A 24,534-nucleotide genomic window follows, 5' to 3' on the forward strand; every position below is an offset into this window, starting at 1 on the left:
TTTTTGGGGGGGGGCTGATATTAGAGAACAGGTCCACATATGTTATTTTGGGGGGGGGGGGGGGCTGATATTAGAGAACAGGTCCACATATGTTAATTTGGGGGGGGGCTGATATTAGAGAACACGTCCACATATGTTCTTTTTTTTGGGGGGGGGGGTGCTGATATTAGAGAACAGGTCCACATATGTTATTGGGGGGGCTGATATTAGAGAACACGTCCACATATGTTCTTTTTTTGGGGGGGGGGGGGCTGATATTAGAGAACAGGTCCACATATGTTATTTTTGGGGGGGGGGCTGATATTAGAGAACAGGTCCACATATGTTATTTTGGGGGGGGGGGCTGATATTAGAGAACAGGTCCACATGTGTTATTTTTTTTTTTTGGGGGGGGGGGCTGATATTGGAGAACAGGTCCACCTATGTTATTTTATTTTTGGGGGGGGGGGCTGATATTAGAGAACAGGTCCACATGTGTTATTTCTATTTTTGGGGGGGGGCTGATATTAGAGAACACGTCCACTTATGTTATTTTTTTTGGGGGGGGGGGGGGCTGATATTAGAGAACAGGTCCACATATGTTATTTTGGGGGGGGGGGCTGATATTAGAGAACAGGTCCACATATGTTATTTTGGGGGGGGCTGATATTAGAGAACAGGTCCACATATGTTATTTTGGGGGGGGGGGGCTGATATTAGAGAACAGGTCCACATGTGTTATTTCTTTTTTTGGGGGGGGGGGCTGATATTGGAGAACAGGTCCACCTATGTTATTTTGGAGGGGGGGGGCTGATATTAGAGAACAGGTCCACATGTGTTATTTCTTTTTTTGGGGGGGGCTGATATTAGAGAACACGTCCACATATGTTATTTGGGGGGGGGGGGGGGGGGCTGATATTAGAGAACAGGTCCACATATGTTAATTTGGGGGGGGGCTGATATTAGAGAACACGTCCACATATGTTCTTTTTTTTTGGGGGGGGGGGGCTGATATTAGAGAACAGGTCCACATATGTTATTGGGGGGGCTGATATTAGAGAACACGTCCACATATGTTCTTTTTTTGGGGGGGGGGGGGCTGATATTAGAGAACAGGTCCACATATGTTATTTTGGGGGGGGGGGGCTGATATTAGAGAACAGGTCCACATATGTTATTTTGGGGGGGGGGGGGGCTGATATTAGAGAACAGGTCCACATGTGTTATTTATTTTTTTTGGGGGGGGGGGCTGATATTGGAGAACAGGTCCACCTATGTTATTTTTTTGGGGGGGGGGGGCTGATATTAGAGAACACGTCCACATATGTTATTTTGGGGGGGGGGGGGGGGGGGCTGATATTAGAGAACAGGTCCACATATGTTATTTTGGGGGGGGGGGCTGATATTAGAGAACAGGTCCACATATGTTATTTTGGGGGGGCTGATATTAGAGAACAGGTCCACATATGTTATTTTGGGGGGGGGGGGGCTGATATTAGAGAACATGTCCACATGTGTTATTTCTTTTTTTGGGGGGGGGGGCTGATATTAGAGAACAGGTCCACATATGTTATTTGGGGGGGGGGGGGGCTGATATTAGAGAACAGGTCCACATATGTTATTTTGGGGGGGCTGATATTAGAGAACAGGTCCACATATGTTATTTTGGGGGGGGGGGGCTGATATTAGAGAACAGGTCCACATGTGTTATTTCTTTTTTGGGGGGGGGGGGGCTGATATTAGAGAACAGGTCCACATATGTTATTTTGGGGGGGGGGGGCTGATATTAGAGAACAGGTCCACATATGTTATTTTGGGGGGGCTGATATTAGAGAACAGGTCTATATATGTTATTTTGGGGGGGGGGGGGCTGATATTAGAGAACACGTCCACATATGTTATTTTGGGGGGGGGGGGGGCTGATATTAGAGAACAGGTCCACATATGTTATTTTGGGGGGGGGGGCTGATATTAGAGAACAGGTCCACATATGTTATTTTGGGGGGGCTGATATTAGAGAACAGGTCCACATATGTTATTTTGGGGGGGGGGGGCTGATATTAGAGAACATGTCCACATGTGTTATTTCTTTTTTGGGGGGGGGGGGCTGATATTAGAGAACAGGTCCACATATGTTATTTGGGGGGGGGGGGGGGCTGATATTAGAGAACAGGTCCACATATGTTATTTTGGGGGGGCTGATATTAGAGAACAGGTCCACATATGTTATTTTGGGGGGGGGGGGCTGATATTAGAGAACAGGTCCACATGTGTTATTTCTTTTTTTGGGGGGGGGGGGCTGATATTAGAGAACAGGTCCACATATGTTATTTTGGGGGGGGGGGGGCTGATATTAGAGAACAGGTCCACATATGTTATTTTGGGGGGGCTGATATTAGAGAACAGGTCCACATATGTTATTTTGGGGGGGAGGGGCTGATATTAGAGAACAGGTCCACATATGTTATTTTGGGGGGGGGGGGGCTGATATTAGAGAACAGGTCCACATGTGTTATTTCTTTTTTTGGGGGGGGGGGGCTGATATTAGAGAACAGGTCCACATATGTTATTTGGGGGGGCTGATATTAGAGAACAGGTCCACATATGTTATTTTTTTTTTGGGGGGGGGGCTGATATTAGAGAACAGGTCCACATATGTTATTTTTTTTGGGGGGGGGGCTGATATTAGAGAACAGGTCCACATATGTTATTTTTTTTGGGGGGGGGGCTGATATTAGAGAACAGGTCCACATATGTTATTTTTTTTGGGGGGGGGGCTGATATTAGAGAACAGGTCCACATATGTTTTTTTTTTTGGGGGGGGGGCTGATATTAGAGAACAGGTCCACATATGTTATTTTGGGGGGGGGGGGGGGGGCTGATATTAGAGAATAGGTCCACATATGTTATTTTGGGGGGGCTGATATTAGAGAACAGGTCCACATATGTTATTTTTGGGGGGGGGGGCTGATATTAGAGAACAGGTCCACATATGTTATTTTTTTGGGGGGGGGCTGATATTAGAGAACAGGTCCACATGTGTTATTTTTTGGGGGGGGGGTGGGGGGGGGGCTGATATTAGAGAACAGGTCCACATGTTATTTTTTTTTTTTTGGGGGGGGGGGGTGATATTAGAGAACAGGTCCACATATGTTATTTTGGGGGGGGGGGGCTGATATTAGAGAATAGGTCCACATATGTTATTTTTTTGGGGGGGGGGGCTGATATTAGAGAACAGGTCCACATATGTTATTTGGGGGGGGGGGGGGCTGATATTAGAGAACAGGTCCACATATGTTATTTTTTTTTTGGGGGGGGGCTGATATTAGAGAACAGGTCCACATATGTTATTTTGGGGGGGGGGGGCTGATATTAGAGAACATGTCCACATGTGTTATTTCTTTTTTGGGGGGGGGGGGCTGATATTAGAGAACAGGTCCACATATGTTATTTGGGGGGGGGGGGCTGATATTAGAGAACAGGTCCACATATGTTATTTAGAGAACAGATATTAGAGAACAGGTCCACATGTGTTATTTCTTTTTTGGGGGGGGGGGGCTGATATTAGAGAACAGGTCCACATATGTTATTTTGGGGGGGGGGGGCTGATATTAGAGAACAGGTCCACATATGTTATTTTGGGGGGGCTGATATTAGAGAACAGGTCTATATATGTTATTTTGGGGGGGGGGGGGCTGATATTAGAGAACACGTCCACATATGTTATTTTGGGGGGGGGGGGGGGCTGATATTAGAGAACAGGTCCACATATGTTATTTTGGGGGGGGGGGCTGATATTAGAGAACAGGTCCACATATGTTATTTTGGGGGGGCTGATATTAGAGAACAGGTCCACATATGTTATTTTGGGGGGGGGGGGCTGATATTAGAGAACATGTCCACATGTGTTATTTCTTTTTTTGGGGGGGGGGGCTGATATTAGAGAACAGGTCCACATATGTTATTTGGGGGGGGGGGGGCTGATATTAGAGAACAGGTCCACATATGTTATTTTGGGGGGGCTGATATTAGAGAACAGGTCCACATATGTTATTTTGGGGGGGGGGGGCTGATATTAGAGAACAGGTCCACATGTGTTATTTCTTTTTTTGGGGGGGGGGGGCTGATATTAGAGAACAGGTCCACATATGTTATTTTGGGGGGGGGGGGCTGATATTAGAGAACAGGTCCACATATGTTATTTTGGGGGGGCTGATATTAGAGAACAGGTCCACATATGTTATTTTGGGGGGGGGGGGCTGATATTAGAGAACAGGTCCACATATGTTATTTTGGGGGGGCTGAAATTAGAGAACAGGTCCACATATGTTATTTTGGGGGGGGGGGCTGATATTAGAGAACAGGTCCACATATGTTATTTTGGGGGGGGGGGGCTGATATTAGAGAACAGGTCCACATGTGTTATTTCTTTTTTTGGGGGGGGGGGGCTGATATTAGAGAACAGGTCCACATATGTTATTTTTTTTTGGGGGGGGGGGCTGATATTAGAGAACAGGTCCACATATGTTATTTTTTGGGGGGGGGGGGCTGATATTAGAGAACAGGTCCACATATGTTATTTTTTTTGGGGGGGGGGCTGATATTAGAGAACAGGTCCACATATGTTATTTTTTTTGGGGGGGGGGCTGATATTAGAGAACAGGTCCACATATGTTTTTTTTTTTGGGGGGGGGGCTGATATTAGAGAACAGGTCCACATATGTTATTTTGGGGGGGGGCTGATATTAGAGAATAGGTCCACATATGTTATTTTGGGGGGGCTGATATTAGAGAACAGGTCCACATATGTTATTTTTTGGGGGGGGGGCTGATATTAGAGAACAGGTCCACATATGTTATTTTTTTGGGGGGGGGCTGATATTAGAGAACAGGTCCACATGTGTTATTTTTTGGGGGGGGGTGGGGGGGGGGCTGATATTAGAGAACAGGTCCACATGTTATTTTTTTTTTTTGGGGGGGGGGGGGGCTGATATTAGAGAACAGGTCCACATATGTTATTTTGGGGGGGGGGGGCTGATATTAGAGAATAGGTCCACATATGTTATTTTTTTTGGGGGGGGGGCTGATATTAGAGAACAGGTCCACATATGTTATTTGGGGGGGGGGGGGCTGATATTAGAGAACAGGTCCACATATGTTATTTTTTTTGGGGGGGGGGGCTGATATTAGAGAACAGGTCCACATATGTTATTTTTTGGGGGGGGGGGGGCTGATATTAGAGAACAGGTCCACATATGTTTTTTTTTGGGGGGGGGGGGGGCTGATATTAGAGAACAGGTCCACATATGTTATTTTGGGGGGGGGGGGGCTGATATTAGAGAATAGGTCCACATATGTTATTTTGGGGGGGCTGATATTAGAGAACAGGTCCACATATGTTATTTTTTTTGGGGGGGGGGGCTGATATTAGAGAACAGGTCCACATATGTTATTTTTTGGGGGGGGGCTGATATTAGAGAACAGGTCCACATGTGTTATTTTGGGGGGGGGGGGGGGGGGCTGATATTAGAGAACAGGTCCACATGTTATTTTTTTTTTGGGGGGGGGGGGGTGATATTAGAGAACAGGTCCACATACGTGCAGACTCTCATTTCACAATGGCTTAATTGATGAGCACATGAGTAATATGGTTCTTTGCCCAGTGTTTCAAATATGGTCCTAGGGGATCTACAGGGTTTGCCAACTTTTGTTACAATGTCAGGTGAATTAGGGGTGCTGGGCAGGAACAAGAGCCTGGGGTCCCCAGGACCAGAATTGAGGCCTGCATACATGTAATCCCTACTTTTTATTTAGGTTAAAAGAGCCCATTGTCATCAGTTGGAGATTTTCTCACCATTGCCCCACCACCACACTACAAAGCAGCTGGTGTAAAAGTGGGATAGTGCAGTTGTGTACCCCTTCGATTGTATGGCAATATGCATCACGCCCTTCCCTCCAACTGCTAGACATAACCTGGAGCTGAAGAGACGCTGACAGTTACGTGAAAAATAAATAAATAATACAAACTGGGGTGCTTTTTGTCGCAGATGCTGCGGTCTGTTTTTGTTAAGAAGAAATATTGCGATTGGAATATGAACACCGAAAAGACACATTGATATCATCGGGGATATCATCGACTCGAGTGACCTGGATGTGAAATCCAAATAGGCCGTATATTGGTCTATTATTTTGACAGCACAGGATCAGAAAAAAATCAATCGCGAAAGCGAGAGGGCGACAGGAGTTGCTAGTTAGCACATCGTCAGGACTTGAGTCCATCGTTTGTTACAATCGGCATTGCGAGACTAATGGTTGACATGGTCAGGCGTGCAATGTCAGCCAGTCAGCTTGCTAGCTAACCAGCAAGCTGGAATGGAAAATAAGAACTGTCATGATTTTAGTCAAGTACTGTCATGATTTTAGCCAGTTAGCTAGCTTACCTGACTAATGGGTAGAAGAGAGCTAGCTAGCCATGTATTTCAAACGGTACATACTCATAGCTTCTCGCTAATAACGTTAGCTACTTTGCTAGTTACCAGTTTTATCCCGTAGAATATTGCTAGCCTGCGATTATTATTATTTTTTTGTGCACGTGTGCTTCCACGTTTCTTATCGCTGGAAATCACAAGTTTGCTGCTGAGACGTGAAACACTGAAAGCTGGCTAGCAAGTTGCTAGGTAACATCATTAGCTTGCTAGCAGCTAGCTACCGATAAACAATGGCTCAAGAGGCGTTTCCTTTACATTTTCTGGTTTGGAACAACCAATACATTGAGCTTGAACGGGAACTACAGCAAAACGAGGTAGGTCAACCGGGGGTAGCAACATCACTTTCTTTTCTTTTTGTTCAACCATGAATGTTTTGATTTGAACAGCTGCGCGTACCGTTGCCGCACCGCTGAGAGGCGTGCCCAGCTTTCATGACCCACCAGGGCTGTTTTTCCACAGGAGAATGTGGAGCGTTTAGACCCGCGGGGGCGCACCCCGCTAGAGCTGGCGGTGTGTCTGGGCCACCTTGAATCCACCCGTGTGCTGCTCAGACACTGCGCAGACCCGACGCACTGCAACGCGCAGAATTGGACTAGTGAGTGTATAAACTGAGGAATGACTGGGAAGAATAGTGTTCTCCATAAACAAAGCAGGGTCATTTATATTGCAGTCTGTTTGAAGGATAGCTATGTGGGTTAATGTCGTGTGTCTGTGGGGTCGTTCCATTTGAATTGAATTACGTTTTGACCGCACACCTTTTGGTTTGAACGAAACTTTCTATACATATTTATATTTGCCCATGGTAGAAGTTGTCAGAAAGTGACTTTTTGGACCTGAATGCCAAAACATTCAGGAGATAAAGGTTTTCAAAGGGCGTTTAGCTGCCCTACTCTCCTTGAAGCCTATGGTACCACAAAGATCATTGGAGGTCCACACATCAGATAATGTTGACTTGAATTAGAATATAATACTGTCGTTCTTCCATAGGAAATCTATTGAAATATAGATAATAGAATAGACATTCCCATTTAAGATGACATACAACTGTAGGTGAACCAGCAGCCATTTTTGTGTAAGTAATTGGAAGTTAAAATGTCAATTCAATTAACATTTCAATGGTGTACCAGCTACATTGCAGTGGTCTGAAGGGATACTGTAAGTCCATTCTATGAAATATATTTCTATGCTTTGAAATACGCTGTCTTAACTGAGGGCGGGCACAACACAAACACCACAGATTATGTAGATGAGGTTCTTAATACCCTCATTGAAAACCAGGCTTCCCTACATGTGAAGTCCATGGTAGAAAATTTGCTAAATAGGGGTAGGAGCCCGCTGTAAATCAGTGACACCTCGCAACACGTCAAACCAATCAAATGCCTTGCTTGGGTGGAGCTGGTGTAACAAGCTAAAGGAGGATGGGCTCATTAATGGCTGGAATGGAATTAATGGAACAGAGTCAAACGTGGATTCCATGTGTTTGATACCGTTCCATTCCAGCCATTACAATGAGCCTGTCCTCCTATAGCTCCTCCCACCAGCCTCCACTGGGGACAGTGCATGAGAGTGGCTGGGAAATCGCTTATTTTAAAACCTATTCAAAATATGTCGATTTTTGTGCATAGAGCACACTTCTGGCAAAACATAATTCATTTTTTCCTCCAGGTTTTCTTCCATAAAATGTGTCCTACCGGGTCTGAAAAAAGGGATGAACTCATAGCACCAATGGGCATGTTGGGGAGGGTTGTTGAAATGTAACATCCAATAAAAATCAGCGGTCCATTCAAACCATTTTGGCCAATACAAAATTCTCCAGAACGCCAAGGGAGGTATGACAACGAACTGATTTTGAAGGTATGGCTACTTGAAGTTCACCCATTAAAGGTCCAATTTTTATTTTAAAAAATGCTTTTCAATAAATTATCAAATAGTTTGACAACCCTGTTTGTAACCTTTTTTAAATGATTTCAAACTCAACCGTTAATATTGTGAAGAAGACTTGGATGTCTCATGGTGTTGTGGGGTATGCAAAATGGGTCAACTCTGAACACCTCTTGCCCTTGAATGTTTTGTCATTTGGGTACAAAAGTTACTTTCCGACCATTTCTATCATGCCTAAGTGTGTATGGAAAATGTTGTTCAAATCAAAAGGGGTGCGGTCAAAAAGTGATTGAAATCAAATGCAATGATCCTATGTCCAGTTTTGCAGGAGGCAGTGAGCACAGGGGACCCCGAGCTTTGTCAGCTGGTGCTGCAGTACAGGGACTTCAAGCGAGCAACAGAGAGACTGGCTGGCATCCCAGAACTGCTCAGCAAGCTAAGACAGGTAAGACCGGTAGCGTAGCGGTTAAGCGCGTTGGGGCCAGTAACTGAAAGGTTGCTGGTTTGAATACCAGAGCTGACTAAGGGAAAAATCTGTCGGTGCCCTTATTGCTCATGTAAGTCACTCTGGATAAAAGTGTCTGCTAAATGACTAAAATGTAAATGTAACACACCGAAAGTTTGCTAGATCGAATCCCCGAGCTGACAAGATAAAAATCTGTCGTTCTGACCCTGAACAAGGCAGTTAACCCACTGTTCCTAGGCCATCATTGTAAATAAGAATTTGTTCATAACTGACTTGCCTATTTAAATAAAGGTAAAATAAATAAATAAAAAACACTTTGCAGTCTTCAATTCATCCACATATAACACATAAAGGTAACACACCTGTCAATCAGATACACCATTGCACAGATACCTGAAACACACTCCCCTCTTTCAGGCCCGGGATTTTTACGTGGAGATGAAATGGGAGTTCACCAGTTGGGGTGAGTTTCCGATGTTCTCCCAGTGGTCGGTTTCAGCACCACACAGATGATAAGCTCCCAATTTTACTGTCACTGTGATGCGCCGAAGTGTTTACAGTGGTGTTAATGCCACAAATTCTCTGTCCCCCTATACATCTCCCTCCCTCCGTTCCTCGCTCAGTACCCCTGGTCTCCAAGGTGTGTCCCAGTGACGTGTACCGCGTGTGGAAGAGAGGCTCGTGCCTGCGGGTGGACACCACTCTGCTGGGCTTCGAGCACATGACCTGGCTCAAGGGCCGTCGCAGCTACATCTTTAAGGGCGAAGGTATGCCACTGGTGATATGGCTAGTTATTCCACGCTGCGTTTCATCTGTTGCATTTCTGTTTTGGGATGTGCGGTAGCCTCATGGTGGTTTGTGTTGTTTCCATAGCCACCAGTTGAATGGTGATAAGTGTGTTTTGTCTCCATGGGAATTTGTGTGTTGTTTCCATAGAGAATGGTGCCATGGTGATGGAGGTGGACCATGACAAGCAGGTGGTGTACACCGAGCCGCTGTCTCTCTCCCCGCGGGATGCCCCATCTCTCCTTGCTGCCATGCTGCCCACCCAGGAGAACACCGCCCAGAGACTCACCTCCCCCATCGTCTCCACACACCTCAACACACGCAACATCGCCTTCGAGAGGTAGCTACTTCTCACACACACACACACACACACACACACACACACACACACACACACACACACACAGCCAACATACTCACCTACCTGGTCTCTCTCGTTATGCTTCTCTCCTGCTCTTTGCTGCACAGGAACAAGTCTGGCATTTGGGGCTGGCGCTCTGAGAAGAGTGAGGCAGTCAGCGGCTACGAAGCAAAGGTGAGCCCAGAGACCCTATTGGACTTTAATAATGCTTCTCATAAAAAAGTGTTTGTTGGCATTTAAAATATTTTTTTATTTTGTTTGTTTCAGGTATACAGCGCCACTAATGTGGAGTTGGTGACTCGGTCAAGAACAGAGCACCTGTCGGACCAGGACAAGTCGAAGAGCAAAGGTACACACTCACACACACAGAACACTGTGTTTAATTTGTTCATAGTATACATACACCCACACTTTGGTTCTACCCCTCCTGTCCTCCCAGGCACCAAGACTCCTCTTCAGTCCTTCCTGGGGATAGCTGAGCAGCATACCGCTCATAATGGGGTGAGTTTCACAAAGAGACACCTTGAGGTGATGGTGTATGTGGTGGATAGGTGCTTTGATGGACTGACAGGTGGACGTGCTAATTGGTGTGTCTGTCTCTCCCCCAGAGTAATGTGTGTCAGTATGCCAGCCCCCATAACCCCACAGCCATCACAGCTGAGGAATACTTTGACCCAGAGTTCCAACTCAACGAACGAGACATCGGACGCCCCGTGGAGCTCACCAGCAAGGTCCAGAGGTACCACTGTTGCCGTGGCAACAGAGAACCGGGATAACCATAGCAAACGCACAGTCAAGCACAATATCCCCACCATGTTTAATGCAAGTGTCTCTCTCTCTCGCTCTCTCTCTTTCTCTAGGTTTAAGGCCCATCTGTGGTTGAGTGAGGCTCACCCTCTGTCATTGGCTGAGCAGGTCACGCCCATCATTGACCTCATGGCCATCTCTAACGCCCACTTTGCCAAACTACGTGATTTCATCACCCTGAGCCTGCCCCCTGGCTTCCCTGTCAAAATAGGTGAGGCTTAATCCCTAAACTGACCCCTAGGCCATACCTCCTAGGCTGGGGTCAGGATCTGAAACAGACAGTTCCAGAGAGAGAGGACATTGAGAGGAGGAGGTGCTATCAGAAGAAAAATGAAGCGCTTTACAATTTAGGCTGAAACAATGTGACGATAGTTTGAAGATTTCCATTCTCTCTTTCGCCCTTCCCACCTCACATCTCTCTCTCTCTCTCTACATTTCTCTTTCTTTCTCTCTCAGAGATCCCTCTGTTCCATGTGTTGAATGCTAGAGTGACCTTCAGTAACCTGTGTGGCTGTGATGAGCCTGTCAGCTCTGTCACTGTACACACACCAGAGGAGGCCCCCGAGGCTGGTAACCACACACACGCACACACATGCACATGTGTATATACACACACAGTTGAAGTCGGACATTTACATACACCTTAGCCAAATACATTTAAACTCAGTTTTTCACAATTCCTGACATTTAATCCTAGTAAAAATTCCTTATCTTAGGTCAGTTAGGATCACCACTTTATTTTAAGAATGTGAAATGTCAGAATAATAGTATAGAGAATTAGAGCTTTTATTTCTTTCATCACATTCCCAGTGGGTCAGAAGTTTACATACACTCAATTAGTATTTGGTAGCATTGCCTTTAAATTGTTTAACTTGGGTCAAACGTTTCGGGTAGCCTTCCACAGGCTTCCCACAATAAGTTGGGTGAATTTTGGCCCATTCCTCTTGACAGAGCTGGTGTAACTGAGTCAGGTTAGTAGGCCTCCTTGCTTGCACACACTTTTTCAGTTCTGCCCACATATTTTGTATAGGATTGAGGTCAGGGCTTTGTGATGGCCACTCCAATACCTTGACTTTGTTGTCCTTAAGCCATTTTGCCACAACTTTGGAAGTATGCTTGTGGTCATTGTCCATTTGGAAGACCCATTTGCTACCAAGCTTTAACTTCCTGACTGATGTCTTGAGATGTTGCTTCAATATATTCACAAAATGTTCCTTCCTCATGAAGCCATCTATTTTGTGAAGTGCACCAGTCCCTCCTGCAGCAAAGCACCCCCACAACATGATGCTGCCACCCCCGTGCTTCACGGTTGGGATGGTGTTCTTCGACTTGCAAGCCTCCCCCTTTTTCCTCCAAACATAATGATGGTCATTATGGCCAAACAGTTCTATTTTTGTTTCATCGGACCATTGGACATTGCTTCAAAAAGTACAATCTTTGTCCCCATGTGCAGTTGCAAACCATAGTCTGGCTTTTTTATGGTGGTTTTGGAGCAGTGGCTTCTTCCTTGCTGAGCGGCCTTTCAGGTTATGTCGATATGGGACTCGTTTTATAGATACTTTTGTACCTGTTTCCTCCAGCATCTTCACAAGGTCCTTTGCTGTTGTTCTGGGATTGATTTGCACATTTCGCACCAAAGTTCGTTCATCTCTAGGAGACAGAACGTGTCTTCTTCCTGAGCGGTATGACGGCTGTGTGGTCCCATGGTGTTCATACTTGCGTACTATTGTTTGTACAGATGAACATGGTACCTTCAGGCGTTTGGAAATTGCTCCCAAGGATGAACCAGACTTGTGGAGGTCTACAATTTATTTTCTGAGGTCATGGCTGATTTCTTTTGATTTTCCCATGATGTCAAGCAAAGAGGCACTGAGTTTGAAGGTAGGCCTTGAAATACATCCACACCTCCAATTGACTCAAATGATGTCAATTAGCCTATCAGAAGCTTCTAAAGCCATGACATAATTTTCCAAGCTGTTTAAAGGCACAGTCAACTTAGTGTATGTAAACTTCTGACCCACTGGAATTGTGATACAGTGAAATAATCTGTCTGTAAACAATTGTTGGAAAAATTACTTGTCATGCACAGAGTAGATATCCTAACCGACTTGCCAAAACTATAGTTTGTTAACAAGAAATTTGTGGAGTGGTTGAAAAATGAGTTTTAATGACTCCAACCTAAGTGTATGTAAACTTCGGACTTCAACTGTGTGTGTGTGTGTGTTGTATGTATATATATATATATATATACATCTACACACACACACGCTAACTCCCCGTCCATCTGCTCGCAGGGCAGGCCCCCCCTCCCTTTCACTGCGAGGTGGACCCCTCCGTTTTTCAACCACCCCCGGACTACACCACTCTTGGTCCGGGCCGCAGCGAGCCAATGAGGGATGAGGATGATAACTTGCTGCAGTTTGCTATCCAGCAGAGCCTATTGGATGCAGGGACAGAAAGCGACCAGGTAAGACAGGAAATATGTGTGTTTTAGAGCTGGCAAATCCATGGTTTAATATAAGTCATTGATCCACATCTTAGATATTTATCACCTTCAGATTTTCCTGATGATTGCCATGGAAGTTCAGTAAGTACAAGACATGCATAATAATGCCTCTCTCTGTAGGTGACTATATGGGAAGCTCTAACTAACAGTCGTCCTGTTTCTGGGCACATTCAGTCACCACTGTACGAGGACGACTCTCAGCTGGAGAGGTGAGAAATCGTACCTCCATTTCCCCTTCCCCTTCACCTTGTCCATGTCAGATCATGTATTACAAGGCTTTCCCTCTCTAGCGTTAACTTTTAAATTGTCCTCCCGCTACCTCTCTCTGATAGGGCGATCCAGGAGTCCCTGTCGATCTCATTGGCTGGTGGTGAGGAAGGAGATCCCGCATCTCCCCTGTCAGTCTCTCCGTCAGACCCCGGAGCCAACTCCCCTCCCTCCTACAGCTCAGTGGCTGAGCCCCGGATGCCGGGACCGTTTTCTGTGGTGAACAGCTTTGACGAGCAGCTACGCATCGCCATGGAACTCTCATGCAGGGAGCAGGAAAAGATGGACAGGTGAGAGAGAGAAGGGTTTTCTTGCTTTGTTCATCCATTGTTCTCTGACAAGTGGATGAGGAGAGGAACCCATCCTAGAAATGTTGAACATAGTCATGGAGAGGGGCATTAATAGGATGGAAGGAAAAGGATTTTGGGTGATTGACTTCCAGTTTCTATGCCAATTGACTTATGTTTCCTGTTACAGGGAGAGGCAACGGGAAGCGGAGGAGCTGGAGAGGATCCTTCAGCTTTCGCTCTTAGAGAAGTAGCCACGACGACGGCAGAGGACTGAGGAACAAACGTGTTAATTTATTGTATTTTTTTTTATCCTGCAATGTTAAATTATTTTATTGTTTATTTGATGATGTCTTAATGGGACACTGAAAGAGTACGGGTACAGAATTCAGGGAGGGAGGGAGTTAGACATGGTACTGGCCGCAAGGTGGGTAAAAGCAATGGGGTGGAATCTACTTCGTGGGCAATTGCCATATTTGATGTCGCCTGTCCAGTGGGAATGAGAGGGGGAGAGGTGCTGGGAGGGAAAGATGGTCAAACTAGCAGTGAGGCTCTGAGAGCAGATACTTTTGGATGGATGAAGAGGGAAACGTTAACATCACTTTGCGTTTTGCTTTCTTTTTCACAACCCTGCTGTCATTATTTTGAGTGATAAAAATCCTTTGACCTATGATACGAACAAATAATAGTGACATACGATTACAAAAAATGCTTATATTAGATAATTATTTGAAAAAATGATGTTTGAAACAGAATTGTGACTTGGAAAATACATTTACTCAATGTTCCTGAAGCATTTGTGTGGTAGTCCATTTCTGAATGTGTGTGTGCAAAGATGAGCCATTCAGACATCTAAGCCAGTGTTAATTTTAATGCAAAATGATATTACACAGAATCTATATAACATTGTGTTATTTTCAACTCGAGAGAAGCATGAGCTGTAAAAAAAAAAAAAGCCAGCATGATTCAAACAATACAAACGAGGATATTTACATATCACTACAGTTTAAACTTGATTCGTTTCTCTTTTTGTAGGGCTTATTTGAAAAAGTAGTTTGAATTAGATGTCATTCACTGAAGCCCGTTCTACACGTATTGGCATTGGCACAAGGAGGATTTTCAGGATGTTGCCTTGACGGTACAAACTCCCCTGCTTGTATAGTGCCTCACCTCTTTATGTCAGAAATAAAACCATGCTAGATACTGTAGATGACGTAGCTACGGGCTGTTAGTGGTGATTTAGACAAGATTACACCGGAGGAGGGCGTTTTCCTCTGACAGTTTGACGGTTCTGCTGTTGGTGTGTGCTATTTTTGTGTAGGGCGTAAAAACGGTGACCCTGTGTAGAGCTGTTCCTTCCTCCTCTGTACTGCTATGCGAAGCTCCTGATGCAGATGTTTGGGGTCTGGAGAGTAGGGAGACGGAGAGTAGAGACAGACAGAAGAGAAGTTTAAAGTACAAGTCTGGGACTTCATCCACATCTATTGTGAACAACACTGATGCTCTGAAGCTTACTGAAACACACCTGATATGTCATCTGCATCCTGATATTCCTTCCCTGCCTCCGTGGCTTTGCTTGGAATTAGGGGTATGGGATAGGAGGGAGGGGTGTCCCCCGCCGGGGACTGTGTGTGGATCATCGGTGCCACTCTTGCCCTCGGAACCGTTTTGGATGGCAAAGTGGACTTTTCGGGTGGCAGCTCTGATGGGCACAAGTTATACACACTGTATGATACTGGAGAAATTATATGATCATTATGGGGATAAGTTTAGCCTTAAGTGGTGAACAATGTTCCCTTTAAGCTGCGTGTGTGTGCCGGGACAGCTGCACAGAAAAAATATCAGTCTGCGCAGAGAAGCACGAGATTGAACTTTACTCAACTGTCTAGATTTCCCCCCTTATTTAATTAACACTATCAACGTTGCCCTTTACTGTGATCGAATCATCGCAGTAGTAGCCACTTTCAATGCAACATACCAAAACAAAATGAACGATGCTAAAGTTACTATACAAAACTAACTATGCAAGAGATTTTGTTGTAGGCATAACGCACCAGAGTTGGATTCTATTGCAATGACAGGCACAACTCAGCTGGTACTCTACACCGACGGGTGCGCCGTAACCAATCAGAGATGCAGTAGGCCTGTATTCAAATAGGCCATTGCCATATATGGATCTGTGCCATTCACTTTGAACTGGACTGTGTTTACAGCATGAGCGGTTCTGAGTAGATTTGCTTGTTTTGAGATGAAAGTGAGAGCTGCATGTAACCACATGTGCACGTGTTCATATCCCTTGCTAGTTAGTGAGTTCTTAGCCCAGTTATAGATAATCTGTAGTCAGCAATGGTGGAGTGATTGCTTCCTACAAGAGCACAAAATATGTACATTTCTAGACATCTTTGAAAAGCAAGTCAGGTGAAGTGCTTTTTTGAGAGCTTTTTTGTCTTAAAGAGGCAGTGTTGTATTTTGAGACAGGCTTGAATAAGATAAATATCCAATAGGCAAAGGGTAGCATAATTTGTCAGATTTTCTGTAATAATGGTATTGGAATAATAATGCATTGTATTTTTTTAAGTGGTTTGTTTGCATCAAACAACACAACATTTTCAGTCACCTCCTTGTCTGAAGTAAAAGTGGATTAACAGGTTAATGTTAAACCCTACATCTTCTTTTCAAAAGTTTCATGGAATGTAGTCCTACATTGAACTCCACACATTGGCTGCTACTGTTGGCTGAATGAGAGAACAGCTATTTCCATGGTAAAATGTTATGTGATCCATTTTCTCCATTGTTTTTGATGGTAGGCCACTCAGGTAGGCCTACATTATGATCAAATAGCCACAGTAGCCTGGTTGACCACTGTCTAAAACTGTAAATTAAAGCGGGTACAGCCTCAGTGTTCACAGTAAACGCACCCTGGAAGTTGCACAGATTTTTCACAACATTCAAGTTTCCGCTCAGCAGACCTGAAATTTGCTCAGTGCTGAAATGTTTTTGAGGGAGCATTGGTGGTGAATCAAGTTATTTGTGGAGTTATGATGCTCTCTCACCAATGCAGGTGTCGTAGGTCTGCGGAACCAGGAATGGTTCCAGACGGAACTCTGTCTCCATCAGGAAGTGATCTAGCACCGCCGCCAGGGAAGGGACAGTCACCTGATGAAACAGAGATACGTTAGGAAGTTACCTCATATTGGAGGCAGGCATACGACAAACATGTCATTTCACAAAAGCAACTTGACAGACTGTCAAGGCAGTAAGCGTATATGAACTGTCGTCTTTCATATCAGTGCTATGTTTTGAGCCCATCCGGGTGAGAGGAGGAGCAGGACTCACCGGGGAATTTAGTTCTATGACGAAGCCTGTGTCTATGGAAAGCACTTTGTAGTTCTTCATCACCGGGCCACTGAAAGATAGAAAGAGTCCGGTAAGACTTAAGAGTACTCCCAATGTCTCCTCTCTACTCCCTCAACCAGAGACACTGTTTTCTTATAGGGTAAGGGTGCTGTTGTCAATACAGGTTTGTTTAGTGGACGGTGAAATACTTGAGGTCTGTAAGTAACAGAGGAGTTACAGGGAGTTGGAGTCTGCGGTTAAAGGTCAGGCTGGGGGGTAAGGTGTTAAAGCTCAAGACCTGGGGTTGTCCTGTCTCAAGGTGATGGCGTAGTTAGTGTTGTCGGTCGAGGGACGGAGGATGATGTTGCCGTACTCTGTGTTCTCTTTCAACATCTTCTCTGCCTTCTGACGAGACACAGGGAAGAAACAGCTGGAGGGAGGAGGAGAAAATGAGGCTGAGAGGAGACAGGGAGAGAACAATACATTTTAGTGTTTAAAAAAGGAACAGAAACACGACAATACTCACGGGGGGATTCCAGAGAGGGTGTTGTCATATGTGTTGCCTGGGGAGGAGGAGGAGGGACGGATAGGGTAGGTGTTGGTAGGCAGAGGAGAACAGGGGGCCTGTCTCTTCTGCTCCTCCGACAGAACCTCTTCCAGCCTCAGTATCTGACCTGGGAGCAGTTGCAGCTTACTGGGGATCTCCCTCTGCAGGGCACATCCTCATCATCATCAGTATCATCATCCCCAAAAGATGCATAATACTAAGGTTTATATTTTTTCTCTCTGTCTGTAATCACGCACCAGTGAAACAAATTGCAAGCTTACTTTGCTCTTTAGTTTAATCTGTAAGTTCTCTCTTTTTACTTACCTCCAAGGAATGTGGGTCAAAACAAGTATTTAACGGTGACTGTGTGTGTGTGTGTGTGTGTGTGTGTGTGTGTGTGTGTGTGTGTGTGTGTGTGTGTGTGTGTGTGTGTGTGTGTGTGTGTGTGTGTGTGTTATACTTACAGTGGCCACAGTCATGATGAAGCCTCTCCACTCCTCTCCTGTGTTGGGGTTATCCACCTACATCAGATATCAACAGTTAGTACTCCTGCCCCAGATGCCTGTTATGGCTGCAGTATTGCGTGACAACCTTTATATGACTATTTACCAGTAAGACATTATGTATAGGAGTGGCAGCAATATGACTGAATGTAACATAAATTACCTTAAGCTGCACTTCCTCATTGGACAGGGTGAGAGTGTAGATGGTCGACCTGTTCTTTTGATAGGGAGCATCCATCGCCATCGACTTCAACATCTGAAGGTCCAGTTTCTCTGAGTACTGACAGGGAATTTCATATCCAATTAGTCAAGCCATAGATCGATTCCAATACTTGATTCAAGTACAATAAAACTGAGACTAGATGAATGTAGCTATTCTCTTACTGTGTCGTGCATCTGGTCTGTGTACAGAAAGATTGTAGATCCACGGAGCTCTCCATAACATTTCTTGAAGTCCTGGAAATGGTCAAACCAGAATCAAAATGAAGCCCACTACTCAACACTAGCAGAGACATGCCCAACAGCTTTACTTGATACAGTAAAAACACATCATTCTTAATCTAACTTTGATAAATTCACTATCCTTCTCATTCTCTCCTCTCTCCCTTGTGCTTACAGTCTATGTCATTCTCTCTCTACGATTCCTTATTCCCACTCCACCATTCTCTAACTCCTTACTTTCTCTCCAGTGTATTTCTTCAGCAGGTGCCCTGAATAGTACAGAGGTAGAGCTGTGATGGTGTCCCTCCTCTTGTACACCCCTACGGGGAATGCTGCCATGGTCCCACTTTGTCCCGGTTCAGGTCAGGTCGGTTTGTTCTGGTTCAGTTCACTATAACCCAGACCAATTGGGTCCCTGAGATAGCCCTCTGTGACCCAGTCCACCACTGGAACCAATTCACTCAGAACTTTTACTCCTGCAGAATAATTAAGTGTCTGTGTGATTCATTGATTTAGCTTATCGTCCCCTCTCTCCCTCCTTCCTCGGTCAGTATAGGGACTTAGAAAAGGAGGAAGCAGTGTAGTGACTTACTGAGAGAAATGTACCACCACTAGGTAGGGCGCCCTTTAGCACTTTGACCCGGGACTGACACGCGCAAGCACCTGCACACACACACACCCCCACACACACACACACACACACACACACACACACACACACACACACACACACACACACACACACACACACACACACACACACACACACACACACACACACACACACACACACACACACACACACACACATACACGTACAGGCACCCGCATAATCATTTTCCTTTTTCATAATCACTTTCCTTTTGCTTTATTTTTTAGAAGTGTGCTTTATCTTGGAGTGTTGACTTTTTTTCCCGGATGACTGTTTTTCCGGATGTGTCGGCTAACAACCACTGCCCTCAATGAGTATACAAACCAGTACTTCCCATTAACAATGAAGAATTGTATTTAAACAGTTGGGGGGGGATACACAACTGGATAGATCGAGATCATGTCATTAGATGAGCACATGACTGACTGCGTTCTTCAAACTGCGCTCTTCCCAGAAGTCATGTCCACCTTTGGGAGATTGCAGACAAAGAACATCCTGAATCTCTGACACGTCTGGAAATGTATCACCCATCAGACCAATCAAACCAGGTTTGCTCCCCTCTCCAACTCCTCCCACACTGCGGCCAGATCCATTTTATAAAACCAATATTAAAAGTGTTATTGAACTAGATTTAAGTGTTTTGTTCTATAATCCTGGCCTTATTCTCCATATCTCTTTAGTATTGCCCAGCACGATGGTCTCTCTCTGCCTGGACTCATCTGGACACTAGTATCTATACAATCTGGTAAGACGAAGGGTGGGGGTGTGTATTTTTGTCAACAACAGCTGGTGCGTGATGTCTAATACTAAAAAAGACTTGAGGTATTGCTTGCCTGAGGTAGAGTACCTTACGATAAGCTGTAGACCACACTGTCTACCAAGAGAGTTCTCGTCTATATTATTATACTAAGACCGAACTCAACCAACTCTATAAGGCCATTAGCAAACAAGAAAATGTTCACCCAGAGGTGGCACTCCTAGTGGCAGGGGACTTTAATGGAGGCAAACTTAAATCAGTTTTACAAAATGTTTACCAGCATGTCACGTGCAACCAGAGGAAAAAAAACTCTAGACCACCTTAACTCCACGCACAGAGATGTATACAAAGCTCTCCCCCGCCCTCCATTTGACAAATCTAACCATAATTCTATCCTCCTGATTCCTGCTTTCAAGCAAAAACTAAAATAGGAAATACCAGTGACTCGGTCAATAAAAAAGTGGTCAGATGACGTGGATGCTACGCTACAGGACTGTTTTGATAGCACAGACTGGAATATATTCCAGGATTCATCCAATGGCATTGAGGAGTATACCACCTTAGTCATCGGCTTCATCAATAAGTGCATCGACGACGTCGTCCCCACAGTGACCGTATGTACATATCCCAACCAAAAGCCATGGATTACAGGCAACATCCGCATCGAGCTAAAGGCTAGAGCTGCCGCTTTCAAGGAGCGGGAAACTAATCTGGACACTTTGAAGATATCCCGCTATGCCCTCAGACAAACCATCAAACAAGCAAAGCGTCAATACAGGATTAAGATTGTATCCTACTACACCGGCTCCGACGCTTGTCGGATGTGTCAAGGCTTGAAAACTATTACGTACTACAAAGGGAAACCCAGACGCGAGCTTCCCAGTGACGTGAGCCTACCAGACGAGCTAAATGCCTTTTATGCTCGCTTCGAGGCAAGCAACACTGAAGCATGCACGAGAGCACCAGCTGTTCTGGATGACTGTGTGATAACGCTCTCGGTAGCCAATGTGAGCCACGGGGCCAGATGGATTACAAGGACGTGTACTCAAAGCATGCGCGGACCAACTGGCATGTGTCTTCACTGACATGTTCAACCTCTCCCTGACTGAGTCTGTCACACCTATATGTTTCAAGCAGACCACTAGAGTCCCTGTGCCCAAGGAAGCGAAGGTAACCTGCCTAAATTATTATCGCCCTGTAGCACTCACGTCCATAGGCATGAAGTGCTTTGAAAGGCTGGTCATGGCTCACATCAACAGCATCCTCCAGGATACCCTAGACTCACTCCAATTCTCATACCGCCCCAACAGATCAACAGATGACGCAATCTCAATCGCACTCCACACTGCCCTTTCTCACCTGGACAAAAGGAACACCTATGTGAGAATGCTGTTCATTGACTACAGCTCAGTGTTCAACACCATAGTGCCCACAAAGCTCATCTCTAAGCTAAGGACCCTGGGACTAAACACCTCCCTCTGCAACTGGATCCTGGACTTCCTGACAGGCCGCCCCAGGTGGTAACAACAACACGTCTCCCACGCTGATCCTCAACACTGGGGCCCCTCAGGGGTGTGTACTTTGTCCCCTCCGGTACTCCCTGTTCACCCATGACTGCGTGGCCAAACAAGACTCCAACACCATCATTAAGTTTGCTGACGACACAACAGTGGTAGGCCTGATCACCGACAACGATGAGACAGGCTATAGGGAGAAGGTCAGAGAAGTGGCAGTGTGGTGCCAGGACAACAACCTCTCTCTCAATCTGAGCAAGACAAAGGAGCTGATCGTAGATTACAGGAAATGTCCACATCACCTATAAACTATCATGGTTCAAACACACCAAGACAGTCGTGAAGAGGGCACGACAAAACCTTTTCCCCCTCAAGAGACCGAAAAATTTGGCATGGGTCCCCAGATCCTCAGAAAGTTATACAGCTGCACCATTGAGAGCATCCTGACCGGTTGCATCACTGCCAGGTATGGCAACGGCTCGGCATCTGACCATAAGGCGCTACAGAGGGTAGTGCGTACGGCCCAGTACATCACTGGGGCCAAGCTTCCTGCCATCCAGGACCTATATAATAGGTGGTGTCAGAGGAAAGCCCATAAAATTGTCAGAGAGAACCACTCACCCAAGTCATAGACTGTTTTCTCTGCTACCATGTACCGGAGCGCCAAGTCTAGGACCAAAAGGCTCCTTAACAGCTTCTACCCCCAACCCATAAGACTGGCCACCGGACTATTACATTGACCCCCCCCTCCATTTGTTTTGTACACTGCTGCTACTCACTGTTTATTATCTATGCATAGTCACTTCACCCCTACCTACGTGTACAAATTACCTCAACTAACCTGTACCCCTGCACACTGACTCGGTACCGGTACCCCCTGTATATAGCCTCGTTATTGTTATGTTATTGTGTTACTTTTTTGCTGTTGTATTTATTTATGAAAAACGTAGTAGTTAAAAAAAATAAAAAATATATATTTTCACTTTAGTTTATTTCGTAAATATGTTTTTAATTCTTCTTGGACTGCGCTATTGGTTAAGGGCTTGTAAGTAAGCATTTCACGGTAAAGTCTACACTTGTTTTATTCAGTGGATGTGAGGTATAAAGTTAGATTTGATTTGAATCCCTGCTCCTCCTATGGGTGTTGTGGTGGCTCACCAACACCCTATTGTCCCTGGTCTATTTGAGCGTGGGGTTTAACATGTCATGTCTCTTCCAGGTTATTGGTCTGTTGTGCAGTGTTACATACATTACATTCAACACCATTGTGTGTGCTTGTGGTTTTTCTTGCATTCTGTATAAGATTGCGGACATCAGGCATGATAGGGTGGCAGTGTGAAGTAGCCTAAGTGCCTAACATATGAAGTACAGAATGATGCCCTGGTTGTTTCTGTACCATTAAGGGCCGGCCCTGGATGCTATGGCACGCCATGTGTTCCTTTTATTTTTGGAACTCAGTCGGGGCCTCAACTTACTATTGAGAGTAAGAATAGTAGGATACACCAGGTGTAATTAAGAAACATGTGGTTGTTCATCAGCAGTTTCTCTTATGTCACTCAATTAGCCATCGAAGTCAGCTAACAATTTTTAGATCGGTAGCTGGTCTAGCCAGCTATGTAAACTTGTAGTAATCATGCCCGAATACAGACCGGGCACGTGCCCAGGGGCCCTGACCTCTAGGGGGACCCCCTTGATTTTGTTAGTCATTGTCACTCAGATATATTAACATGTCATAAGTCATGGCAAAATGGGTAGAGTTGCAGGAAATTGCAGATTTTTTATTCTTTCTGCCCCATGACAAAATTAGTAGAATTGCAGAAAACTGCCACTTTTTTCCAACGCCCATGGCAAAATGTGTGGAATTGCAGGAAATATACAAAAATGTTTCTCTGGCATCAAGAGGGGGGCCACCTAAATGTTTTTCTGCAAGGTGTGGGGCCCCCCAACCAAATCTTTCTTACCTGGTACCATGGCCTTGTTTCTTTTAGACACTCAATCATGTTATGTGGAGGCCCAGTGGAGGCCCTTGACTTTTTCCACATTGTTACATTACAGCCTTATTCTAAAATGTATTAAATTGTCCCCCCGTAATCAATCTACACACAATACCCCATAATGACAAAGCAAAAACAGGTTTAGAAATGTGTGCAAATTTATTACAAATAAAAAACGGAAATATCTAATTCAGACCATTTACTCAGTACATTGTTGAAGTGCCCGTTGCAGCGATACAGCCTCAGGTCTTCTTGGGTATGACACTACAAGCTTGGCACACCTGTACTTGGGGAGTTTCTCCCATTCATCTCTGCAGATCCTTGTAAAGGGATTTATATGTTTGAATGTAATGATTAAATAATTCTACCCTGAGACTTAACTATTAGGGATATGGTCTATATAGCATGTAGAATGAGTAACTAAAGGGTTAAGCCTAAGTCTAACGAGGTTGGACTAGGATAAGAGAAGAATTTGTGTCTGTGTGTTTAAGTAAACACCAAGTACTGTTAAACTGGTTGACCTGCCCTAGCTTGAACTCTGAGGGTTTAAGATATGAGAGGGAGTCCCCATCTGGGTTTCCCTAGTCTCAGAGGAATGAAATTGTCAGCTGGGTAATGATCTACAGTGTTAAGAGATCTGGGGCCTTAATGTTTGTGTGTATGTGTGTGCGTAAATAAGGAGTGGTATATAATCGATGTCTCTGTACAATGGACTTCAGAGCGCCCTCGTGAATAAACACTTCTGATTCTTGTAAGCTGGGCCTCCGTCTGTGTTATTGAACCAGAATCTTACACATTCTGGGTGGCAGACTGAGTATTTTAATTGAAGTTAACATTGAGAACATAATTCTCATAACAATCCTCTCAAGCTCTGTCAGGTTTGATGGGGAGTGTCCCTGCACAGCTATTTTTAGGTCTCTCCAGAGACGTTCAATCGGGTTCAAGTCTGGGCTCTGGCTGTG

At 45.1% G+C, this 24,534-nt stretch overlaps 2 protein-coding genes across 3 annotated transcripts; one reads left to right on the forward strand and one right to left on the reverse strand.

Annotated features, from left to right (window-relative positions):
* Positions 1 to 6,201: 6,201 nt before the first annotated feature.
* LOC106611792 (ankyrin repeat domain-containing protein 13D) lies at positions 6,202 to 14,621 on the forward strand. 2 transcript variants are annotated; one of them, XM_014212378.3, is made up of 16 exons: positions 6,278 to 6,781; positions 6,927 to 7,062; positions 8,669 to 8,793; positions 9,232 to 9,277; positions 9,438 to 9,581; positions 9,751 to 9,940; positions 10,069 to 10,135; positions 10,229 to 10,310; positions 10,401 to 10,462; positions 10,570 to 10,700; positions 10,822 to 10,979; positions 11,225 to 11,338; positions 13,063 to 13,235; positions 13,395 to 13,483; positions 13,607 to 13,831; positions 14,019 to 14,621. In XM_014212378.3, exons 1-16 carry the CDS (start codon positions 6,698 to 6,700, stop codon positions 14,080 to 14,082), a joined length of 1,890 nt encoding a protein of 629 aa, XP_014067853.1. In that variant the 5' UTR covers positions 6,278 to 6,697; the 3' UTR covers positions 14,083 to 14,621. The 2 variants fall into 2 exon arrangements, with proteins under 2 accessions (XP_082812020.1, XP_014067853.1); XM_082955894.1 differs by lacking the exon at positions 6,927 to 7,062 and having other exon boundaries at positions 6,202 to 6,781.
* A 505-nt stretch (positions 14,622 to 15,126) lies between these two features.
* Positions 15,127 to 19,240, reverse strand: LOC106611793 (signal-transducing adaptor protein 1). Its single transcript, XM_082955895.1, has 9 exons — positions 18,893 to 19,240; positions 18,599 to 18,670; positions 18,378 to 18,494; positions 18,176 to 18,232; positions 17,691 to 17,872; positions 17,463 to 17,594; positions 17,165 to 17,234; positions 16,882 to 16,984; positions 15,127 to 15,530 (listed from the first exon to the last, which is right to left on the reverse strand). The coding sequence occupies exons 1-9, from the start codon at positions 18,992 to 18,994 to the stop codon at positions 15,340 to 15,342; spliced, it is 1,026 nt and encodes a 341-aa protein (XP_082812021.1). The 5' UTR covers positions 18,995 to 19,240; the 3' UTR covers positions 15,127 to 15,339.
* Between the last annotated feature and the right edge of the window lie 5,294 nt (positions 19,241 to 24,534).

Source organism: Salmo salar, chromosome 09 (genome assembly GCF_965601325.2).
Source record: "Salmo salar chromosome 09, fSalSal1, whole genome shotgun sequence".
Lineage (NCBI taxonomy): Eukaryota > Metazoa > Chordata > Actinopteri > Salmoniformes > Salmonidae > Salmo > Salmo salar.

Coding starts and splice junctions, on each gene's coding strand:
- LOC106611793 (XM_082955895.1), bottom strand. CDS start 18,994: ATGGCAGCATTCCCCGTAGGGGTGTACAAGAGGAGGGACACCATCACA. Junction 18,671..18,892: donor AGAAATACACTGGAGAGAAA/GTAAGGAGTTAG, acceptor GACCATTTCCAG/GACTTCAAGAAATGTTATGG. Junction 15,531..16,881: donor GACCTACGACACCTGCATTG/GTGAGAGAGCAT, acceptor TGTGCCCATCAG/AGCTGCCACCCGAAAAGTCC.
- LOC106611792 (XM_014212378.3), top strand. CDS start 6,698: ATGGCTCAAGAGGCGTTTCCTTTACATTTTCTGGTTTGGAACAACCAA. Junction 10,311..10,400: donor GGACAAGTCGAAGAGCAAAG/GTACACACTCAC, acceptor CTGTCCTCCCAG/GCACCAAGACTCCTCTTCAG. Junction 13,484..13,606: donor GACGACTCTCAGCTGGAGAG/GTGAGAAATCGT, acceptor TCTCTCTGATAG/GGCGATCCAGGAGTCCCTGT.